At 41.4% G+C, this 19,745-nt stretch overlaps 1 protein-coding gene across 1 annotated transcript in view; it reads left to right on the forward strand.

Annotated features, from left to right (window-relative positions):
* The window catches only part of LAMA3 (laminin subunit alpha 3), a 244,899-nt gene that overhangs the window by 40,833 nt on the left and 184,321 nt on the right, over positions 1 to 19,745 (forward strand). The window contains exons 3-6 of the mRNA XM_081263355.1: positions 13,874 to 13,991; positions 14,680 to 14,798; positions 15,930 to 16,100; positions 18,660 to 18,751. Of these exons, the coding sequence (XP_081119481.1) occupies positions 13,874 to 13,991; positions 14,680 to 14,798; positions 15,930 to 16,100; positions 18,660 to 18,751 (500 nt within the window). The remainder of the gene's footprint in view (positions 1 to 13,873; positions 13,992 to 14,679; positions 14,799 to 15,929; positions 16,101 to 18,659; positions 18,752 to 19,745) is intronic.

Below are 19,745 nucleotides of genomic sequence, written 5' to 3' on the forward strand. Positions count from 1 at the left end.
GCCTCTTTCTAGGTATTAATCTTCCTTTTGTTAAGAATTGTTTGCCTACTATGTATGAGACCCTGGGTTTGATTCCCCAGCAACACAATAAAAAAAAGTTGGAGGACAAATGGGCTTAGTAAAGCATGTCCTACATTAAAATTTCTTTTTAAAATATGTTTTTATTTTTATTTGACACATAGTAACTATATATTTAATGGGGTACCGTGGGACATTTCAATACATGTAAAATTTCTTGCTCAAGGTATTATCTTCTACCAGATAGATTTGGGAGAAATAGATTGTATGTTGGCTTCCTAAAGATACTTTCTTTCTCCACAAACTGGTTTGTAGTTGTGGAATGGGGAACACATATACTCCACTCACTGGAAAAATAGGACTAACTTTTAATTTTAATTTTATTTATTTATTTGTTTGTTTGTTTATTTATTTATTTATACAGACTGTGGATTGAACCTAAGAGTGTTTCACCACTGAGATGCATCCCAGCTCTTTTTATTTTAAAAATTTTTATTAGTTTTTATTTTGAGACAGGATCTCTCTAATTTGCCTAGAGCCTTGCTAAGTTGCTGAGACTGGCTTGAACTTGCAATTCACCTGCCTTAGCTTCCTGAGTTGCTGGGATTACAGGCATGTGCCACCATGCCCAGCAAGGTTTGGCAGCTATCGGCATGGCATAATTTCAAGATGGAGAGTAGGCTTCCTAGAAACACCTTTAGCTAAGGATAAAGTAATTAAAAGGTTAATTCTTCAGAAGAGCAAATATATTTTCTTATAATTAACTGGAGACCAAGATCCCATAGGAGAAAGAACAGTGCTGGAAATGTGGCCTCTACTGGAAAAAAGGATGTGTATTAGGGGCTGGACAAGTGGTTTTTTTAATATGCATCTCAATCATCTGTTACAACAATAGGAGCTTGCAGTGAGCCCATATATTCTGCATTTCTAAGATGTTCCCCTGTAATGCAGAGGTTGCTGGTCCATGGACCACGCTGAGTGGCCAGGAGCTAGAAGAAAGGCTCATCAGGAGATGTAGGCTGAGGCTGGGCAGTGGAGAAGAAGCGAGAACCTCATGCAAGATGTGGTCCAGAAAGAGAAGTGAACAGAGCCTCCCAACTGGCCTTGAGAGTGGTAATGAACATCGTATCCGAGAGACACACTGTTCCTAAAGACTGGCAAAATCTCAATTCAAATAACTTTTTATTCCTCCTATTGGATCAGTAAGTTAATTGGCTGGAAAACCAGTCTGTGTAGCAACTCTCAGCACTGGCAGAACCACCCAGGAGCAAAGTCTCCTTGAATTAAGGGCCTGCTGGGTGAGCAGGTTTTCAGCATCGAACTCCTCCGCATTGGCCTTGTCTGACCTTGTAGTGTCTGAGATGGCAGGAGAGCTAACTGCAAACAAGCACAGGCTTCGGAGTCAGATGTAGGTTTGAGTCCTTGCTTTGTTACCTACACACCGTGGAACTATAGACCTGTTATGCATGCATTTTCTCCAAACTTGAGTGTCTACATGGATAGATAGAGATTATAATGGCACTGATACAACTAGAATTGCTGGGAAGGCTAGAAAACATGCAAGCATTAGTACCTGGATCTTAACAGTTCTCAACAAATGCTAGTTTTTCTCTTCCTCTTTCATCTCCTTCTCACTTTCATTTAAATAATTCAGCTTTTTTTTTCAGGTGCCACCACGTCTCCTTCCACTTGCCACTGCAGCCACTTATGCAGATATCCTAGCTCTTGACCTTGTATTTCCTTAAGTCAGGAATCCAAGCAAATAGAGCTCCGAGTTTTGAGATTAGCCTGCAGCCCAGGGAGCAAAGCAGAGGATCCCTGGCTTTCTAGCTTAGTGAGCAGCATTTGGCTTCTGGAATTTCACATTCTTCTTGAGGAGTTGTAAGCATGAATAAAAATTTGGGTACATCCTGGTGAATGTAACCCCCATGGAGGTGTTAACTGTGTTTGGGATATCTCGGGAAGATTCACAAGAGACTTTTCATTTGTCTTTCAGTTAAATAGGAGTTTGTTGGATGAATACTAGGCTCTGTCCATAGATTAGCCATCTCAGGTTTATCTAAGATTATGAGGTTTATCTGGGATGCAGGATTTTTTTGGTGCTAACCCTTGGACAGACCCAGGCAAACCAGAATGGTGGGTCATTCTTATTATTCTGGCATGATCTAGATTCCTTGGTCATGAGTACCAATCATTGGTGCTTCCTGAAGACCTGAGTTCTGGAAGTTGATTTCCAGAACGAGAGCTTGGCAATCTGTATTTTAACATTTTAGTACTCTGCGGGTGCTCTACTATACATTTAAGTTTGAGAGCAGAGAAGCATCATTTTCTCCAAGCTTCAATGCCTGTCAGGGATTGATCACATCTCTCAGCCACGTTTATCTTTAAAGCCAGCATGGGGAGTGTGGAAGGAAAAAGGAAAACCTCAACACCTCTGAAACCCGAGCTTCTGCCAATGATTTCCAATTTGGCAGGGACTGTGGGGCCAAACTGCTCTGCAGTGGGTCCTCTAAGCATCATGTGTCTGTGCCTCCAGCTCAGCAGGATGTTCAGTTCTGCTTTCAGGCTCAGGGTGTTCTGATCATCACCAAATCTTTGATGCCATGGGGCCCGCTTTTGTACCCAGTACATCACAGTCCCTTCCCTCGGCCTCAGTGATGCTCCAGACAGTAAAGGCTTCGTCCATTTGTGTCCTTAAGTAAGGAGAAATTACCAGTCTTGATATACATGAGAGATACATACACATTGGTGAGATACACAATCACTGCTTTAAGCCATTGAGATTTTGGCTTTGGTAGCCTGCCATGGTAGACAGAGCTGGTTCTAACCAAGTGTGACTCTCTAACTCCCCCCAAGGGCTTAGTTGTAGAACCGAAGGCAGACACACAGAACTCCTCTTATTGATTCTCTGGAATAAAGGATACAAAAGTAAATATTTCCTTTTGGAATTTGCTGAACAGAAAATGAGATAGTAATTCCAACCAAACTACAGAGATGAGGTAGCCCCATGTGGCCATCCTTAGACTTTGTACCCCTGCACCAGAAGTTTCAAGAAGTGACCAGTTCTTCGCTTGGCTTATGAAAAGATGTTACCATTGCAAGCCAGGGAGAGAGTACAAGGTCAGAGAGAGGAGGCAGGACCCTGGAATCTGGGCCACCAGCAGGGGCAGAATCAAGTTGAACTAATGGGTATTTTAAACCTCAGGAAGTTTCCCCAACTTTGAGGTTGATTTAGTCCCTGGGTGCCAGCACCTGGTTTGCAATTTGAGTGGAAGCCATGTTCTCTCTTTACAAATCAAGTAGCAAATATACCTACTTCACTTAGCCAGTAGGAATGAGTAAAATAAAAGAGAAATCTCAATTACTGAAAGTCAAAATCACAAGAAGGAACTGATTCCTCTCAGGGTGGAGTTTCTTGTGTGCATTTGCATTTATAAGACTTACTCTAATCATGCCATCTTCTCTCCTCCCTGCACAAGAGGGGGCTCCTGTGGCTGCCTGGAACCCTGAAGATGCTAATGGAGATTCTGAATGGTTCCCTGGGATTTTTGCCAAGTTACTTGTCCAGAACATGTGACAATTTATATTTTGTAATAACTAATGACTTTCCACTTGGTTTTGTATAATTTTATCTCCTTAGGAAGTGGTTGTTAAAGAATATTTGAGATTTGGGTGCCTATTCAAAGAGATGAACAGCTAACCTTACTTCTTAGCACATAGAATTCCCCACTGAGCTCCTTCTTGCTTTATGTTTGCATTTCTCCTTCATCTAAGACTCCTGCTCCAGTTCCCTTCCCCATTATGAACACTTGCTCTAATGTCCTTGCTGTTTCTCCTTAAACACACTTGTTCCTGGGAGAACTCACCTCCATGGAAGAGCACGTCCTGGGTGCCTGGCTCTGTGCCAAGTGTTCTACAGGAATCCACTCTTGCTCCTCACACGGACCCTTTGTGGTGCAGGTTCACTGATATTTCCTTCCATGTGGAGAACACCTTGGTGGTGTCTCCTGTTCTTTTGGATGGTGAGCATGGAATCCAGAACTGAATGTCACAGCTCTGTTCTGAAGAGCAAACGCAGCCAAAGTTCTCTTCTGTGCTTCACCCTGTTACAGATACACTGGATATCTAAGGGGTGTCCACCATCAGTAGCTACAACCTGTGTCTTCTGATTAGCCTCACTAGAAATAAAGGGGACATCTTGCTCTTATCTACCCTGTTCCTTTGTCTCATTTCTTAATTGGTTAATAACCAGATAGGGAAGAGGGATGCATTTCATTGGACCTTCAAGAACTGCAATATTAAGTACTATTATCACTTCTTTATATAGACAGGGGTACTAAGGCCCAAAGAGATAAAGCAGCTCTCACAGCTTAATCTCTTAACAGATCACACACTTTGAAACTGAAGCCAGACATTCTGGCTCCAGATTCTACACTCAGCCATTACAATCACAGCTGATAAAATATGAAGTGTTGTTTTATGCATTTTTTTCATTTATATAAATCTGCTGTCAGGGGATTTAGTTAGATATGTGTGTGTTCTGCACTTTATGTTATAGAAGCTCCATCCATATTTCTGTATACTCAACTATTTCCTTGCTTCTGACCCCTTCAGTATCAGTATTTATGTGGTCCTTAGTGAGATGCTCTTTTACATTGAAAGTATTAAAAGTAATTTAACATTTCAGTATTATCCTAGTTAATACAACATTGCCTTGGAGGAAATCATATACGGGTATAAATGATGTGTACCAAAAGTTACATCAGATATTTACAACTTACATTGCATTTTTCCAAGAAAAAGATGTTAGGAATAAAAATTCTTTCCTTATCTTATCCTATCTTATTATCTCCTAAGAGATACATCAAAAGCATGTAGTTCCTAGTGTAGCTATAATAGCTCGAATATTCCACATTTGCAGGATAGGATGGTATAAACCAATGCTGACTTTTAGAGGGGAATCTTCTTCTGTCTGGGACTGGGGAAAGATGGGTCCAAGGGCAGGCCCTTGTGTGGGGGTGGAGGGTGATAGAAATTTGTGATTCAACCCACACGAATACCAGAATGTCCTTTTCAGAATCCCTAACCATTCAGCAACAACAACTTCCTGAAGACCAAACTTCATCCCCAGAGAGGAATGGGGCTGGATTGCTTTTAGTGGGATGGTTCTTGCTGTATGGAGAATGTTTCTCCTCTCAGTCCCCTTCTCCATCAGGGGGCAGGGTGGGACTCTGCTGCTCCCATGCCCACTGGTGTCCTGGAGGTGATCCTCCCTGGGCTGCTGGCTCCAGTTTCCCTGTTTAACCTATACTTTCTATGGCAGGTCTGTCTGGCCACCCTTCCCACTTTCTTGGCTCCTGTTCTTCATGTTTCTTTTAGGGCAGGCCTCATTCCTCATGCCTAACTGAAAACCCAGAGCTGAATTTCAGGCAACAGATGCTCAGGGGAGTTCAACTGAACTCAGCTAAGGTCACCTGCCTCCTAATGATGCTGAGCTGGGCACAGACACAGTGCTCCTGATGTCTATCAGGTGTGGAGTCTATGCAGGCTTCATTCCCCTGCCTGGCCACCTTCCTGCAGTCCATCCAGCTGTGACCTTTCACACCCTGAGCCTCCTCTTTTCTGGCAGGATCACCCTGTCCCACATGTTTGTTCAATCATGAAGCATGTCTGTGGGGGGGTCTTTGCAGGATCCAGAACAATTGGGTGGGAACATTTGGAGCCCAGGGGGAGTTCTAATGTTCAGAGTTCAGATGGGAAGTGCCATCCTTAGGGGTTTGGCCACTTACCAGCATTGCCCTCATCCAAAGTGTGGGCCCTGGCCTGGCCTACAGCTATGTGTAGCCAAGGCACCCCTGCTGAGTTTATGAGTAGGCAGGATGACCAGCACACATCCTGGAGTCACAGGACCATGTGCACTCAAGGCATGAGTACTTATTTCTCTTGCAAGGAGAGTTTGATAGGAGAAGCACGGTGCTTCATGAAGCATGGGACTCAGACCGCTAACGAGAGGAATAGAGAGGCCGAGACTTGAAGGTGAAATGGGAGTTAGCAGGCTCCAGGGGGCTGGGATCAGGCTTCAGTTAGGGTCATTTTGACTTGAGGGGGAATTGACACACTGCCAAGAGAGCTGTCCAGAAATATGGCCCTGAAGGTTATGTGAGAAGTTTGGGCTAGAGAGGAACTGGTAAGATTCAAATAGTGTGGAGGATGAGGGAACTGAACTCTGAGTGAATTGGAGGAGACGAGGGGTGAGTCAGGGGAGAGAAGGGGATTGTGCCAGCACACAGCAATCCAAGGGTGTGTAACTGCGATGGGAGGGGAGGGTGGAGCTAGAAGAGGGCATAGATGGAAGGCCAGGATGCCTCTTTGGGAAGGCAGAGACATTTAAAAGCTGGTGAGATGGATCCAACAGAAGGCAGGGGTGTGCGGAGGTGACTGAAGGTCTCTCCCTCTACTGGTCCAGAGGGAAGAAGAGGATGTGCAGATACCAATGTAGTCATGGATTTGGGAAAGTAGTTTTGATTTTACCAGTGAAAAAGGAAAAGTAGCCTTTGAAAGTGGAAGGAGTGAGACTGTGGGTGGGGATTTGGGGAGCACAGAGAACCAGCCTCAGAAGCAAAGGAGGCTGCAGAGTCACATTAGAAGGCCCAGAGCCCATCCACAAGGACACTTAGTGCTGCTTGCTGCAACTTGTCCTGACCACATAGACAGCCCTTGGCCTGGACACTGGGTTCAGCATGCCTCTGTAGGGATCAGCCACTGTTCCCAGAAGCTGGCAGTGTTGCCATCTCTGCTGATTCTAGTTAGAATCCTCCAGTCTCTGCCTTTTTGTGCAACTTGCTGTAGATGCAAAGTCTTGGAAGAAAACATCCAAGTCATTGAGCCTGGGTCATGTGCCCAGGTTGCCTTTCCTGCCAAGGAAGCAGGAGAAGCTGGCACCTGCAGCTTCTAAAGTAGGAATTGCGTTCTGTTCCCAGCAAGAATCATATGGTGGTAAGGACTTTAAAAGTCACGAAAGGACAGGCAAACATCTGCAACAAGACCCCCTCTCCAGGCATCCTCTGGACAGCTGCTGAAAGTCCCTTTCGTTAGACTCATGTACTCAGAGAGTAGCTCCCTACTTCTGGAACTGGGCTGAAATCTTTCTCAGGGTGCAGGCAGATGCTGCTGCAGATGTATGATCTCTTACCCTCATTCAGGCTAGTCATAGAGACAATCAATGAAGTGTTTTTTTCACTTTTTTTTTAAAGAGAATTTTTTAATTGTTACCCCTAGTTTGCAAGAGCATGCCAGAATGTATTTCTCTTATCTAACTATAACTTAGTTCATCTTGGGTTATTTTAAACAGGAAGTAAGAGACATTTCTCTCACTTGGTTCCAGTTTCCACCCTAATCTTTGCTTCCTGCTGACTTGAACCTTGACCGCTTAGAAAGAGCCTGAGTCAGTTATTTAAATTCTGGGTGGTGGGATGAAGGGTAGAAATTCCCCCCACAGTGGGAAGAGGACTGCCGAGAGAAGGTTGTTGACACAAGACCCAGGAAGCCTGGGATGGTCAGAACTCGTCAGCCATGCAGTGGCCTTCTGCTCAGAAGGAGATGTTAGGGTGAGAGGAGACCTCGGGACCTCTTGAGCCTGAAAGAGCTTCTGGAATGATCCAGGTTTCCTCTTCCAAGGGAGCACGTGCTTCTGCGAGCCAGTAAGGGTTGCTGAGGGTCCTTCTTAGACCTAAAACACAAATATCTCTTTGATGGTGCCAGGGACTGGCTTTTCAGCCCAGCACGATGACAGACTCAGATAGAGGTGCTTCTGCGGAGCCATTGGCAGAGGTTCCTTTGGACCAGGATTAAAGCATCCTGTTAAGGCCAGCTGAGTTGTATTTTCACCACTGGCTTTGGTTGTATTATGAGGATTGAACCTTGGTTTGTAAAAATCTTTCAAACCAGGTTACTAAAATGGAATTTAGTTTAACTCTATCTGTGTCTTTCCTTCTTTAAAAAGGAAGAAAAAATTCTGTTTTTTTTTTTTTACAAGTTTTTCAAATGGTCACCAACCATGAAATAAATTTAATTGAGTGGTTTTTTTTTTGTAATTTGTTATTTGTATTTTGTGCTTGGAAAGTGGGAATGTTTATAATTTAGTTAATAAAAGTAAATGTTTCAAAATGTCTCCCCACAGTCACAGTGTACTTATTTCTCAGCCAGTGACACAGCGAGAAGGATGTGACACAGTGAGAAGGATGTGACACAGTGAGAAGGAAGCGTGGCCCAGGCTGTGATCTGGCCAGGGATGCTTCACCCAATTCACATCAGGAGAAAGTGATCAAATTGGGACTGTGGAACGTTCTGTGATTCTCGAATAAGGATACAGTAGGGGTTAGGAGAATCAGGAAAACTTGAATAGCAACAGTGTGTTAAATAAGATTTTTGTACCATAGAGTTACCAGCAGCCAAGCCAGGGAAACTGCCTGGGTCCTGGGTGACTGGACTCAACTGTCCACCTGCATAAGAAACAAGCAAACTATGTAAAAAGGAAAAATGAATTTGATGCAGTTTCGTCCAGTTGGAGAGAAGCAGCTAGATTGTTTCTCTGCCTGTTCTATAGAAGTGGTTATAATTTACATAAATAAAAGGCAGGAGATACACACGTTGGATTTAGCTAGCTGTGCTAGCCAGAAAACGTTGTCAGTTTCAGGTTCCTTCTTACCTGGAAGGGCCAGGGGGTGGTTTCTCAGTTTCCATTTGCACCATAAGGAAGTTTGGAATGTAGAAGAGCAGTTAATAGGAAGTTGCCTTTAATTTTAAAGGGCTCTGTTTCAATAGTAATATTTCTTAGGCATAAAATTTTTATGTGGGAAAAATGTCCATATATTTGGGAGATATTTAAGGGTGAAGTGTCGTGATGTCTGTAACTTACTTTCAAAAAAATGTGTGTGTGTGTGCATGTGTTTGCACACATGTGTAGGGAACAAACATGGCAAAATGTTCTTTGCCCTTTCCTATAGATTTATAAACTACTTAAAATAGTTTATAAATCTATAGGCCTAAGTAGAAAATGCTACTTTATTGATCAATATGCTTATTAAATTAGAAAGCTATTGACAAATTGATTTCACTTCATTATAAACTAAGATTTTTTGGGGGAGGGGGCATGTATGTAATGTGTAGTGAGATAAGAAGCTTATTTTGGATATAACTTTAAATTCATTCACATAGGTTTTTGTGCTTTCACTTATCCCATTGTTGATTTCATTTCAATTTAGCATGCATTCAGCACCTACCCTGAGAATACAGAAATGATTAAGGCCAAAAGATGTCGCAGTTTAGTGGATGAAAACAAACTCGTGCCACAGAGATGACAGATGCTCTATAAGAAGGAGAATATAAAATTTTCATGAAATAGATTTTCCTTTTTTGTTTTTCAGATGGGGTCTCACTATGTTGCCCCAGTTCATTTTGAACTCCTGGGCTCAGGTGATCCTCCTGCTTCAGCCTCCTGAGTAGCTGGAACTACAGGCATGTACCACTATGCCTGGCCTAGTATTGTTCCTTATTCATTTACGTATATTTTGTGATTATCTTATGTTATTATTTATGAGCAACTAAATCAGATCTGCAAATGGTTAAGTGATGTGCTTGCCCTTACACAGCCAGTAGGTGGCAGGGCAGGGATTACCTCCCCCCAGGAGTTGATTCTACAACAACCTAGCTCAGGCACCAGGGCAGAAAGTTTTGGGGGTTCATCTCCATCTCTGTTTTTGGCAACTGGCATCTGCCTCTTGAAGTCAGTTGCAGCTACACAGCCTTAATTTTTTTCATGCATTCATTTATACCATTTATGCAATCCCAGAAGACCCTGGAATGAATAAATGATGAGCCGTCACAAGGTGTAATTTCAGAGGATTTAGAACATAGACCGGTAGAGAAATAAAGATCAGATAGTACTGTCTTTTCTTACCTACTCATCTGAAAGTTTTTTGAAGTCAAAGTCACAGACTATCTTTTATGATTATGAATCTGCTTATTAAAACATAATTTAAAAAACAACTTTGAATTTCTACCTAAATAACCATCCACAAAATTCAAGCTGTCTTTAGTTTGTTAGAAAAGCACATGAAAAGAGGTGTGCATCTCAGATATATGCCCCCTTATCTTTGACCCCCAAACATTATTGCTTTGAAAACGTACAACTTTGCCTATCTCTCTAGAGCAACTCCACAGCCTGGTGCTTTCCAGTTTCATGAAGAGCCCTCCTTTATATCGGTAAATCTCAAGCATCATTCATGTGTGCTTTGAAATAGTCTCAGTGGCTAAAGAGTAAAAACTATAAGTACCTGATAGTAAGAAAGGCTTTGAATAGAAGGAGCTGTTTAGAAGCCATATAAGCAGGAAGAATAGATGGGTTCCTGTCTGTTGGTTTAACATGCCTGAACCAGGGAGCGAGCACTCTTCAGAGATCATTCATTCTGCCTCACGGCAACATTTTTTTTAAATGTTTTTATTAGTGCATTATAGTTACACGTCATAGTGGGGTTCATTTTGACACAATCATACTGCATTGTATATAATTTACTCCATTTTGGTCTCTAGTACTTCCTTTACTCCTTCCTCCCTCCTTCCCTCTGCTGCCCCTCCTCTCTCTACTGTCTGCCTTTTATTTATTTATTTTTAAGTTGGTGCTTTATAGGTACACATAAAGGTGAAGTTCACTGTGATATGTTCACATATGTACATGGGATAGTTTGGTCAATTTCATTCCACAGTTCCTCCCTTTTCCTGTCCCTCCTCCCTCCCCACTAATCTCCTTCTCTGCTCCATTGATTTTTCTTTTATTTTCATGGTGTCCCCCATTTTTCTTTATTTTGCTCTACTTCCAACTTATGAGAGAAAACATTTGACCCTTGATTTTGTGTCTGTTTTATTTCACTTAGCATGATGTTCTTCATTTCCATTCATTTACCAGAAATATGCTATGATTTAAAATTTGTTTTGTTTTGTTTTGTTTTTTTGGTACCAGGGATTGAACTCAGAGGCACTCAACCTCTAAGCCACAACCCCAGCCCTATTTTTTTTGGATATATATTTTTTAGAGACACTGAGTTACTTAGTGCCTCACTTTTGCTGAGGCTGGCTTTGAACTTGCGATCCTCCTGCCTCAGCCTCCTGAGCCACTGGGATTACAGGTGTGTGCCACTGCGCCCAGATAATTTACTTCTTTATAGTTGAGTAAAACTCCATTATATGTATATAAAACATTTTCTTTATCCATTCATCTGTTGATGGGCACCTGACTGGTTCAGTAACTTGGCTCTGAAGAATTGTGCTGCTATAAACATTGATGTGGCTGCATCCCTATAGTATGTTCTTTTGGATACCAAGGAGTGAGATAACTGGGTCCTATGGTGGTTTCATTCCTACTCTTTAGGGGAATCACCATACTGCTTTCCAGAATGGTTGTACAAATTTGCAGGCCCACATACAATGTGCAAGTGTATCTTTCCTTCCACATCCTGCCCAGCATTTATTATTCGTACTTTTGATGACTGCCATTCTAACTGGAGTGAGATGAAATCTCAATGTAGTTTTGATCTGTATTTCACTGATTGCTAGAGATGTTGAATATTTTTTCATATATTTCTTCTTTTGAGAAATGTCTGTTTAATTCTTTGGCCCATTGATTGATTGGGATTTTTGATTTTGGGATGTTAATCTTTTTGAGTTCTTTATTATGCTGGTTATTTATCCCTGTAGGAGGAGTAGCTGGTAATGATTTTCTCACATTCTGTATGCTCACATTCTGTAGGCTTTCTCCACACGCTCTATTGTTCAGAAGCTTTTAAATTTGATGCTACCTTACTTACTGATTATTGCTTTTATTTCTTGAGCTTCAGGAGTCCTATTAAGGAAGTTGGTGCCTGTGCCAATATGTTAGAATATTGACCTGACGTTTCTTCTAGCACTTGCTAAGTTAGTCTAATTCCTAGTCTTTGATCCACTTTAAGTAGAGTTTTGTGCAGTGTGAGATATAAGGATCTAGTTTCATTCTTCTACTTACATATATCCAATTTTTCCAGCACCATTTTTTTTTAAATTTTCTTATTTTTTTTATTTTATTGTTGGTTGTTCAAAACATTACATAGTTCTTAATATACCATATTTCACAGAATGATTCAAGTGGGTTATGAACTCCCACCTTTACCCCGTATACAGATTGCTGTGTCACATCAGTTACATTTCCATTGATTTACAAATTGCCTTTCTAGTGACTGATGTATTCTGCTGTCTATCCCATTCTCCACTATCCCCCCTCCCCTCCCCTCCCCTCCCCTTCTCTCTCTCCACCCCCTCTACTGTAAATCGTTTCTTACACTTATATAATTTCTCTCCTACTCCTCCTTTCCTCTTATATGTAATTGTGTATAACCCTGAGGCTCACCTTCCAATTCCATGCAATTTCCCTTAACTCTCCCTTTCCCTCCCGCCTATCATCCCTGTTTAATGTTAATCTTCTTCTCCAGCTCTTCGTCTCTACCCTGTTCTTGGTTACTCCCCTTATATCAAAGAAGACATTTGGCATTTGTTTTTTAAGGATTGGCTAGCTTCGCTTAGCATAATCTGCTCTAATGCCATCCATTTCCCTCCAAATTCTATGATTTTGTCATTTCTTAATGCAGAGTAATACTCCATTGTGTATAAATTCCACATTTTTTAAATCCATTCATCTATTGAAGGGCTTCTAGGTTGGTTCCACAATCTTGCTATCGTGAATTGTGCTGCTATGAACATCGATGTAGCAGTGTCCCTGTAGCATGCTCTTGTTAGGTCTTTAGGGAATAGACCGAGAAGGGGAATAGCTGGGTCAAATGATGGTTCCATTCCCAGCTTTCCAAGAAATCTCCATACTGCTTTCCAAATTGCCTGCACCATTTTGCAGTCCCACCAACAATGAACAAGTGTACCCATTTCCCCGCATCCTCTCTAGCACTTGTTGTTGTTGGACTTCTTAATGGCTGCCAATCTTACTGGAGTGAGATGGTATCTTAGGGTGGTTTTGATTTGCATTTCTCTGACTCCAGCACCATTTTTTAAAAAGGCTATCTTTTCTCTAACGTATGTTTTGGGCACCTTTGTTGAGTATCAGGTGACTGTATCTATGTGGGTTTGTCTCTCACAGCAACATTTTGAATATACAAGTCTCAGAAGGGATTTGCTGTTGATCCAGAGCACTGGATAAGAACCCACTGCAAGTTACACTGCAATGGTGGGAGTAAATAAAAATGTACTGGGTGATGAGAGTTTTTACAAGGAGAAATTAATAAGAGGAAAAGCAATCAGGAAAAGAGGAAACCAGTGGAGATGGTGCAGGGGAGAAGGAACTACCACGCCACTCCACAGCTGTGGCCTCAGATCTCTCCAACACCTGGACCCAGGGATTATAATTCCTCTAAAAGATGCTCTAGATTATACTATTGGCTCTTGGCCCTGGACTTCTTGCCATTACTTGCCAGCAGACTTCTCTGATATGTAGACTTGAGGTATAGACTTGGTAGACTTGAAGATGCTATGTTGATTGGCTGAAGTTCTAGGGTATAATGGTTAAATTGTGACAAAGATCGTGCTCCATGTGTATATTTGATGGAGAAAGATGATGATTTTGGTTTTGAACATGATAAGCTTGAGAAGTTATACCCAGGTAGAGATGTCCAATAGGCAGTTAGAAAAAAAAGATCTGTATCTTTGGACTGGGGTTGTGGCTGGATGTGTTGCCTTAGGAATCAGCATCCTATAGAAATGGTTGAAGCTGTGGACAGATGAGAAGACTTTAATAATAATGATATCTCTTTTGCTTTGTCAGCTCTTCCATGTGGCCTATATTTTAATCAAATTTGCAAATTCTCCTCGCCCTGATCTTTGGGTCTTGGAAAGGTCTGTAGACTTTGGAAACACCTACTCACCATGGCAGTATTTTGCTCGTAAGTAATGAGTGGCTTTAATTATTTGCAACCAATCAGGACTATGGATTTACTTAGAAAAATTAGTCTTGCAGTGTGGCTGGGTAGCGAATGGTCAATTTTAACCACTTATCCTCAGAATATCCCCATTTCTCAAGCATGTGTGTACGAATTCCAAGGATCCCACACACAGAGCTGAGTTTGTAACTCCTTTTATGATAACAGTTCTTGTCACTACTTCGGGGGGTACTTATTACTGAGCCAAAGCAGCTCTTTCCTCTTTATACAGAACTAGCAACTAAGTTCCATCTTTATGGATCTTGTATTGTGTATTATTTACCCTCTCTTCAAGAATGTCAGTGTCTCTGGACCCTATGACAAATTGAGGTGGGCAGGAATTTTCCCTTCAAGAGCATTGGGTTTTCCATGTAGCCTCCTTAGAGGATAAACTTGCCTTATGATGCATGAAGTATGAGGAGTTAACACCACATCTCCAAACATCACTCCCAAGAGTTTAGTGTCCTGAAACGGCTTTGTAGTTTTTTTTTTTTATGAATTAAAACTTTATTTTAAGCTTTCACCTAAAAGTCTAAGACTTCTCTAATTCTTTCTCTTTTCATGTATTTTCTTAAGGAAACAAAACTTCTTAAGCAATTTACCAAAAAATGATAATACTTAATTTTATAATATTAAAATATTTTCTTCTTAGATTCTAAAAGAGACTGTTTGGAACAATTTGGGCAGCAGGCAAATAAAGCTATCACCCGGGATGATGACGTACTCTGTGTTACTGAATTTTCCCGCATTGTACCTTTGGAAAATGGTGAGGTAAGTAGATGTAGGAAGCTCTGAGAGGTGGGACTCAGAAATAAACATGAGGATGTCAAATATTTCATAATCATGAAAATTTGTACTTTCAAGTAGATCTAATATAGATTAAGATGGAAACCAGTACTTCAGACTTGGTGATACAGGAATCACATGAAGGACTCCCAGAATGAGTTGGGTTGGAAATTCTGTTTGGGGTCTTGAATTCTCCTGAAGGATTTGAGAATCAAGGCCCATAGGTCTTGAGCTTTTCTTTCTGGTAATATAGTTAGAAAATGGGTCACTGGAAACTGGAGTAATGAGCCCTTCCACCTCTTCACACATTATCCCCAATATGAGTGAGGAGATGAAGAGTAGGGGGCAGTGCTAAGCCCTGACCCCTTTTGGCAGGGTGGACATCCTCTATTGGGGAGGAAAAAAAAATGCTGGTCTTTTTGTGAAATCAGCCTGGCTGTTAAGGGAGGTAGGCAAACTGGTGGGGAAAATCAGAGACGTCTATGATTATGGTGAGGCCACAATGAAAATGAACTGAGTTGCAAATTAACTTCCACTAAGAGTGTCATCCTTCCTCTCTGTAAGCAGAGAGCTCTTACCTGAGCAGCTGTATCCAATGTCTTCCACTTGGTGAAAAGTTTGTTTTGAATGGTTGAGACACAGACTATACCAGCTCAAGATTTAAAACAAAAACTAGGCTTTATACAGATTTTTTTTTTTTTTTTGGTCAGTTTTTCTAACCTCATTTAGACATTTAGATTATTTCAACCTTTATCTCTTGGCTACAGATTGACAAAGTTATTACCTTATAATTGTAGACTTAATATTATATCTTTAATATTTCATAGTGTTACAGTCCCACAACTATGCAGATAGAACAAAGGGTTTGGAAATGCAGGGATAACATCTCTGGAGAGCCCAAGTGTCGAGGACATAGTGCCAGAAGTTGGAAGGAGGAAGAGGGAGGGAAGATGCAATTAGCAAAGATGCTCTTAGACATAAACAAGATCCAAGACCACCTACACGCATCTCATGGGGCCAAACAACCAAATGCTTTGGAGTGTGTTGTTTCTAGTCACATGCTGTTAAACGTCGATGAAAGGACTTTCCTCTCCTTCATCTGTGTGGTTATTTTAGGTGGTGGTGTCCTTGATAAATGGTCGTCCAGGTGCAGAAAATTTTACTTTCTCCCACACCCTCCGGGAGTTCACTAAGGCAACAAACATCCGTTTGCGCTTTCTTCGAACCAACACCCTGCTTGGACATCTCATCTCCAAAGCACAGCGGGATCCAACTGTCACTCGGAGGGTAGGTAGTGTCTCGTAGGTGGCTACTTGGCTGCTTTTGTTTTGTTACTTTTTGTTTATGAAATTAATTGCCTTAAACACTTTTAAGTAACCTTTAGAGCCAGTAATCATGTGGGCATGGGAGACATTCTTGCCTGAAATCCTAGATATCATTAGGAGTTTGGCTGTTTGAAGAAAAATAGTTATATTCAAAGAAGATGAAAGGTCAAAGATTATAGTCAGTCTGGTGTTTGGGTGGGCTAACTACTATTATAATCAATACTCTCCAAATCCCAGAGGTGTGCCAAAGCACTGGTTTGTTTTTAGCTCATATTATACTCCAATATGGTGGCATTGGCCCTACACAGTTGTTCAGGGCACCAGCTCTTCTTATCTAGAGGTAGAGCTATCCTGTAGGACCTCAGGGTCCTCCCCTGGATCCCTTGCCTCAGGGAAGCCAATAAGGGAAGAAAGGGCACAGATAAAAGTCACCTAGCTCAGTTCCTAATCAGAGTCCTTTCCACTGGCAAGATCTGGTCATATAGCTCCATCTAGGGATTATATTATATATATAATCTAAATGGAGTAGAGAAGAACATAGATATCTGTGAGTATCGGTATCTGCCATGTTGGATGTCCACCCTGAACATCTCTTGTCCTCAGGTGTCAGAATGGTACAGGAGCCAGTAGAATCACTCTTCTCCCACTCTCTGGTCTCCCACAGGTGCCTCCTATTGGCCAAATCCAACAGGAAGCCAGAGAGCAAGAGATCCAATGATTGCAGCCCATAATATTCAACTCCAGGGCAAAAGTCACCTGGAAAGGTGAATGTGAGATGCCCTGCAAATCTTCTAAAGTTTGACTTTTTATGTTGGTAGAATCAATGACTGGAAAAGGAAGAGAAGGAAAAAAAAAGTTTTGCTCCCATTTTGAGAATTTTCCAGAAAGGCCAGACATATTGGGTATAGGTAGCCTGGCCTACCTTTTGCATTTTCTGCTCTCTTTGCTCTCTGAACCCACTGTGCAGATGGGGACTATGCAGATGAGGACTGTATTCATCCAAGGATGAACATTCACAAAGGATTTCTGGCTCCAGCTCACCAGTTTTTCCCCTCCATAAATTGTCTTTTACAAGGTTGCAAGATTTGCACTCTTATCTGTGTATATATTACTTTTCAATTAGGCAAACACAGGGTTTTCCATTAAGTAATTTTTTTTATGGAGCATGCCAAGTATAGAATCTTGACACACCCCTCACCCAGTGTAAGATGTTTCTGTAATGGAGAAACACCCAAAACTGTCCTGTCACACGGTTCTGTATGCTGTGGACTGAGTGCTTCCTTTCTTGCTGTTGCTGCCCTTAACACATGTGGGAAGAGAAACTTCTGTGGTGGTCAGCATAGCCTCTGGGGTTAGCTTGTCATGGAAAGCCCTGGTAACCCTGACTTTATCCAATATCAACCAGGGGGCTGTTAATGCCTTCACACGTAAGTCAGAGGTTACGAGTAAACTTTGACACCCGAACAGTTTTTAATTAGGGAACCAGAAGAGAATCCCTATATCAAATTAATAGGGATCCTTAAGACTACTACACCTAACAACAACAAAGATACAAAGATCCTCTTGTCCTTGTGAATTCAAAGACTTCCTCACTGACAGGTAATTTTCTCACTGGATGCAAGGTTCAATGAGAAAGATTGTTTCAAGTGCCACACATTCCTCCCCAGTCCTGTGCTGTCTCCTGCCAAGTCTGGGGAGGAAGGAGCTGGCAGTAGGGACCAACTATTGTTGCCGGTGGCGAGGCTTCTAACATCCTGGAGAGGTGCCTTGGCAATGAGGAGGCATATTTGCTTGGCCTAGTTTAGGGACCAATGCTCAGCTGAAGCTGGCTCTGCCTGGTCTTTGTGGAGCTTGAATCCCTCACTTTGACCAATTTGACCCTGAACTACCAAGACTCCAGCAACTGCCAACAACTGCTAGCCCCGCAGCCTCAGGGCTGTGTCTGACCCATCTTTGTAAATACTCTCTTCCCTCCTGAAGCCTGGAATGGTAGTTTGCACATAATAGGTGCAACAGTTTTGGATATAAAACTTGTTTCGGGAAGAGAAATATGTTCATTATACAAAATCCAGATTTATCAACAAACAAATAAACTTGGAACCACTTAATCTTTTCCAGTAGTCTATAGGGTATGAATTCTTTTCAAAGACAATTTTCTTCCATGCATTTAAAGCACTTGATTTGTTTTTAAATGGACACATTCAGAAGAAGTTTTAAAGTTAAGAATGAGAAATGCATTCATTTGGTAAGACAAGTTATATACCAATGAGGCTTCTTTTTTATGTGTCGAGTTAGGCTAGGAGAAGTGTGCAAGAGTAGTGGTAGAGCACTTGCCTGGCATGTGTGAGGCACTGGGTTCCATTCTCAGCACCGCATATAAATAAATAAAATAAAGCTCCATCAGCAACTAAGAAATGTTTAAGAAAAAGAGAAGCTGAACCAACACAGATATGGGATAAGTTTGGTAAGAAAACTTCTTGTTTCTGTATAGTGAAACTGACCCATTCCATTTTCTGTACAGTATTATTACAGCATAAAGGATATCAGCATCGGTGGGCGGTGTGTTTGCAATGGCCACGCTGAAGTGTGCAATGCAAATAATCCTGAAAAACGGTAAGTACACGGGGCAGACTGTTTTTGCCATGAATGAGTCTAATTGTTCCAGTGGATGTTGCATCCCATTAACTATTTCTAGATTCCTGCCTGCAACAAGAACGTTTCAGGTTCAATAGCCCTCTACTTCCTTCCTCAGACCACCACTGGGCCCATAGCAGATGTCACTAATCGATCTCAGTGCTCTCTGGATAATATGGGATGCAGCCACTAAATCCCCAAACCCAAGAAGATGCCCCAAGCAGCCATTAGTTTTCTGCCCCCTACCCCACTACAATTTGATTTTTTACATTCATTTGGTTTTTGGTTTCTGCCATGTTGGACATTTTCTACCTTAAGATGGAATAGGCACAGAAAGCAAGAGCACACACTGGGCCCAGCTTACTGTGAACATACTCTCCATTCAGAAAATCTTGTTCGACTGCCATTAAGCAGGTGATGATTTAGTCCAATGGATTTCAGACCCACTCAATTCTGCCTATGCCAAGGAGCTTAATGATGAAAATTTGGTTCTAAATCATCTCCTTTCTAAATATGTTTAAATAATCCTCCTTTCTAGTTCAAATTATATTAGAAAACATTTAGTTGAAATAAATGTCTTCTTTTGTGGGGAGTGAGGGAAGGTACCAAAAGGACTCATACCAAAAGTAATTAATGAGGGCTGATACCAAGAGTAACCTGGAGCAATAATGAATTTGAGTATTTATTTGAAAGACATTGTTCAAATATTTTAAATACTTAAATTTTATGGCCACTGTTTGACCATAGTGGTCACAGAAATCCAATAATAATTGGAGTCCTCTAGAATGAGGGTTCTAGATACAGCCTGAGGAGCTCTATTGTTATTTTAATGGAATTTATCTTAGAACTTTCTCTTCTTCCTTTTCAGAAACAATTACCGCTTTCATTTCCTATCTTTGCCAAACTACTTTTTTTCTCTGAAGACAATTTTTGTTGTTGTTGCTCTTTTATGCTACTTATTTAATTTGACAGT

Source organism: Spermophilus citellus (genome assembly GCF_964194105.1).
Source record: "Spermophilus citellus genome assembly, chromosome: 12".
NCBI classification, from domain to species: domain Eukaryota; kingdom Metazoa; phylum Chordata; class Mammalia; order Rodentia; family Sciuridae; genus Spermophilus; species Spermophilus citellus.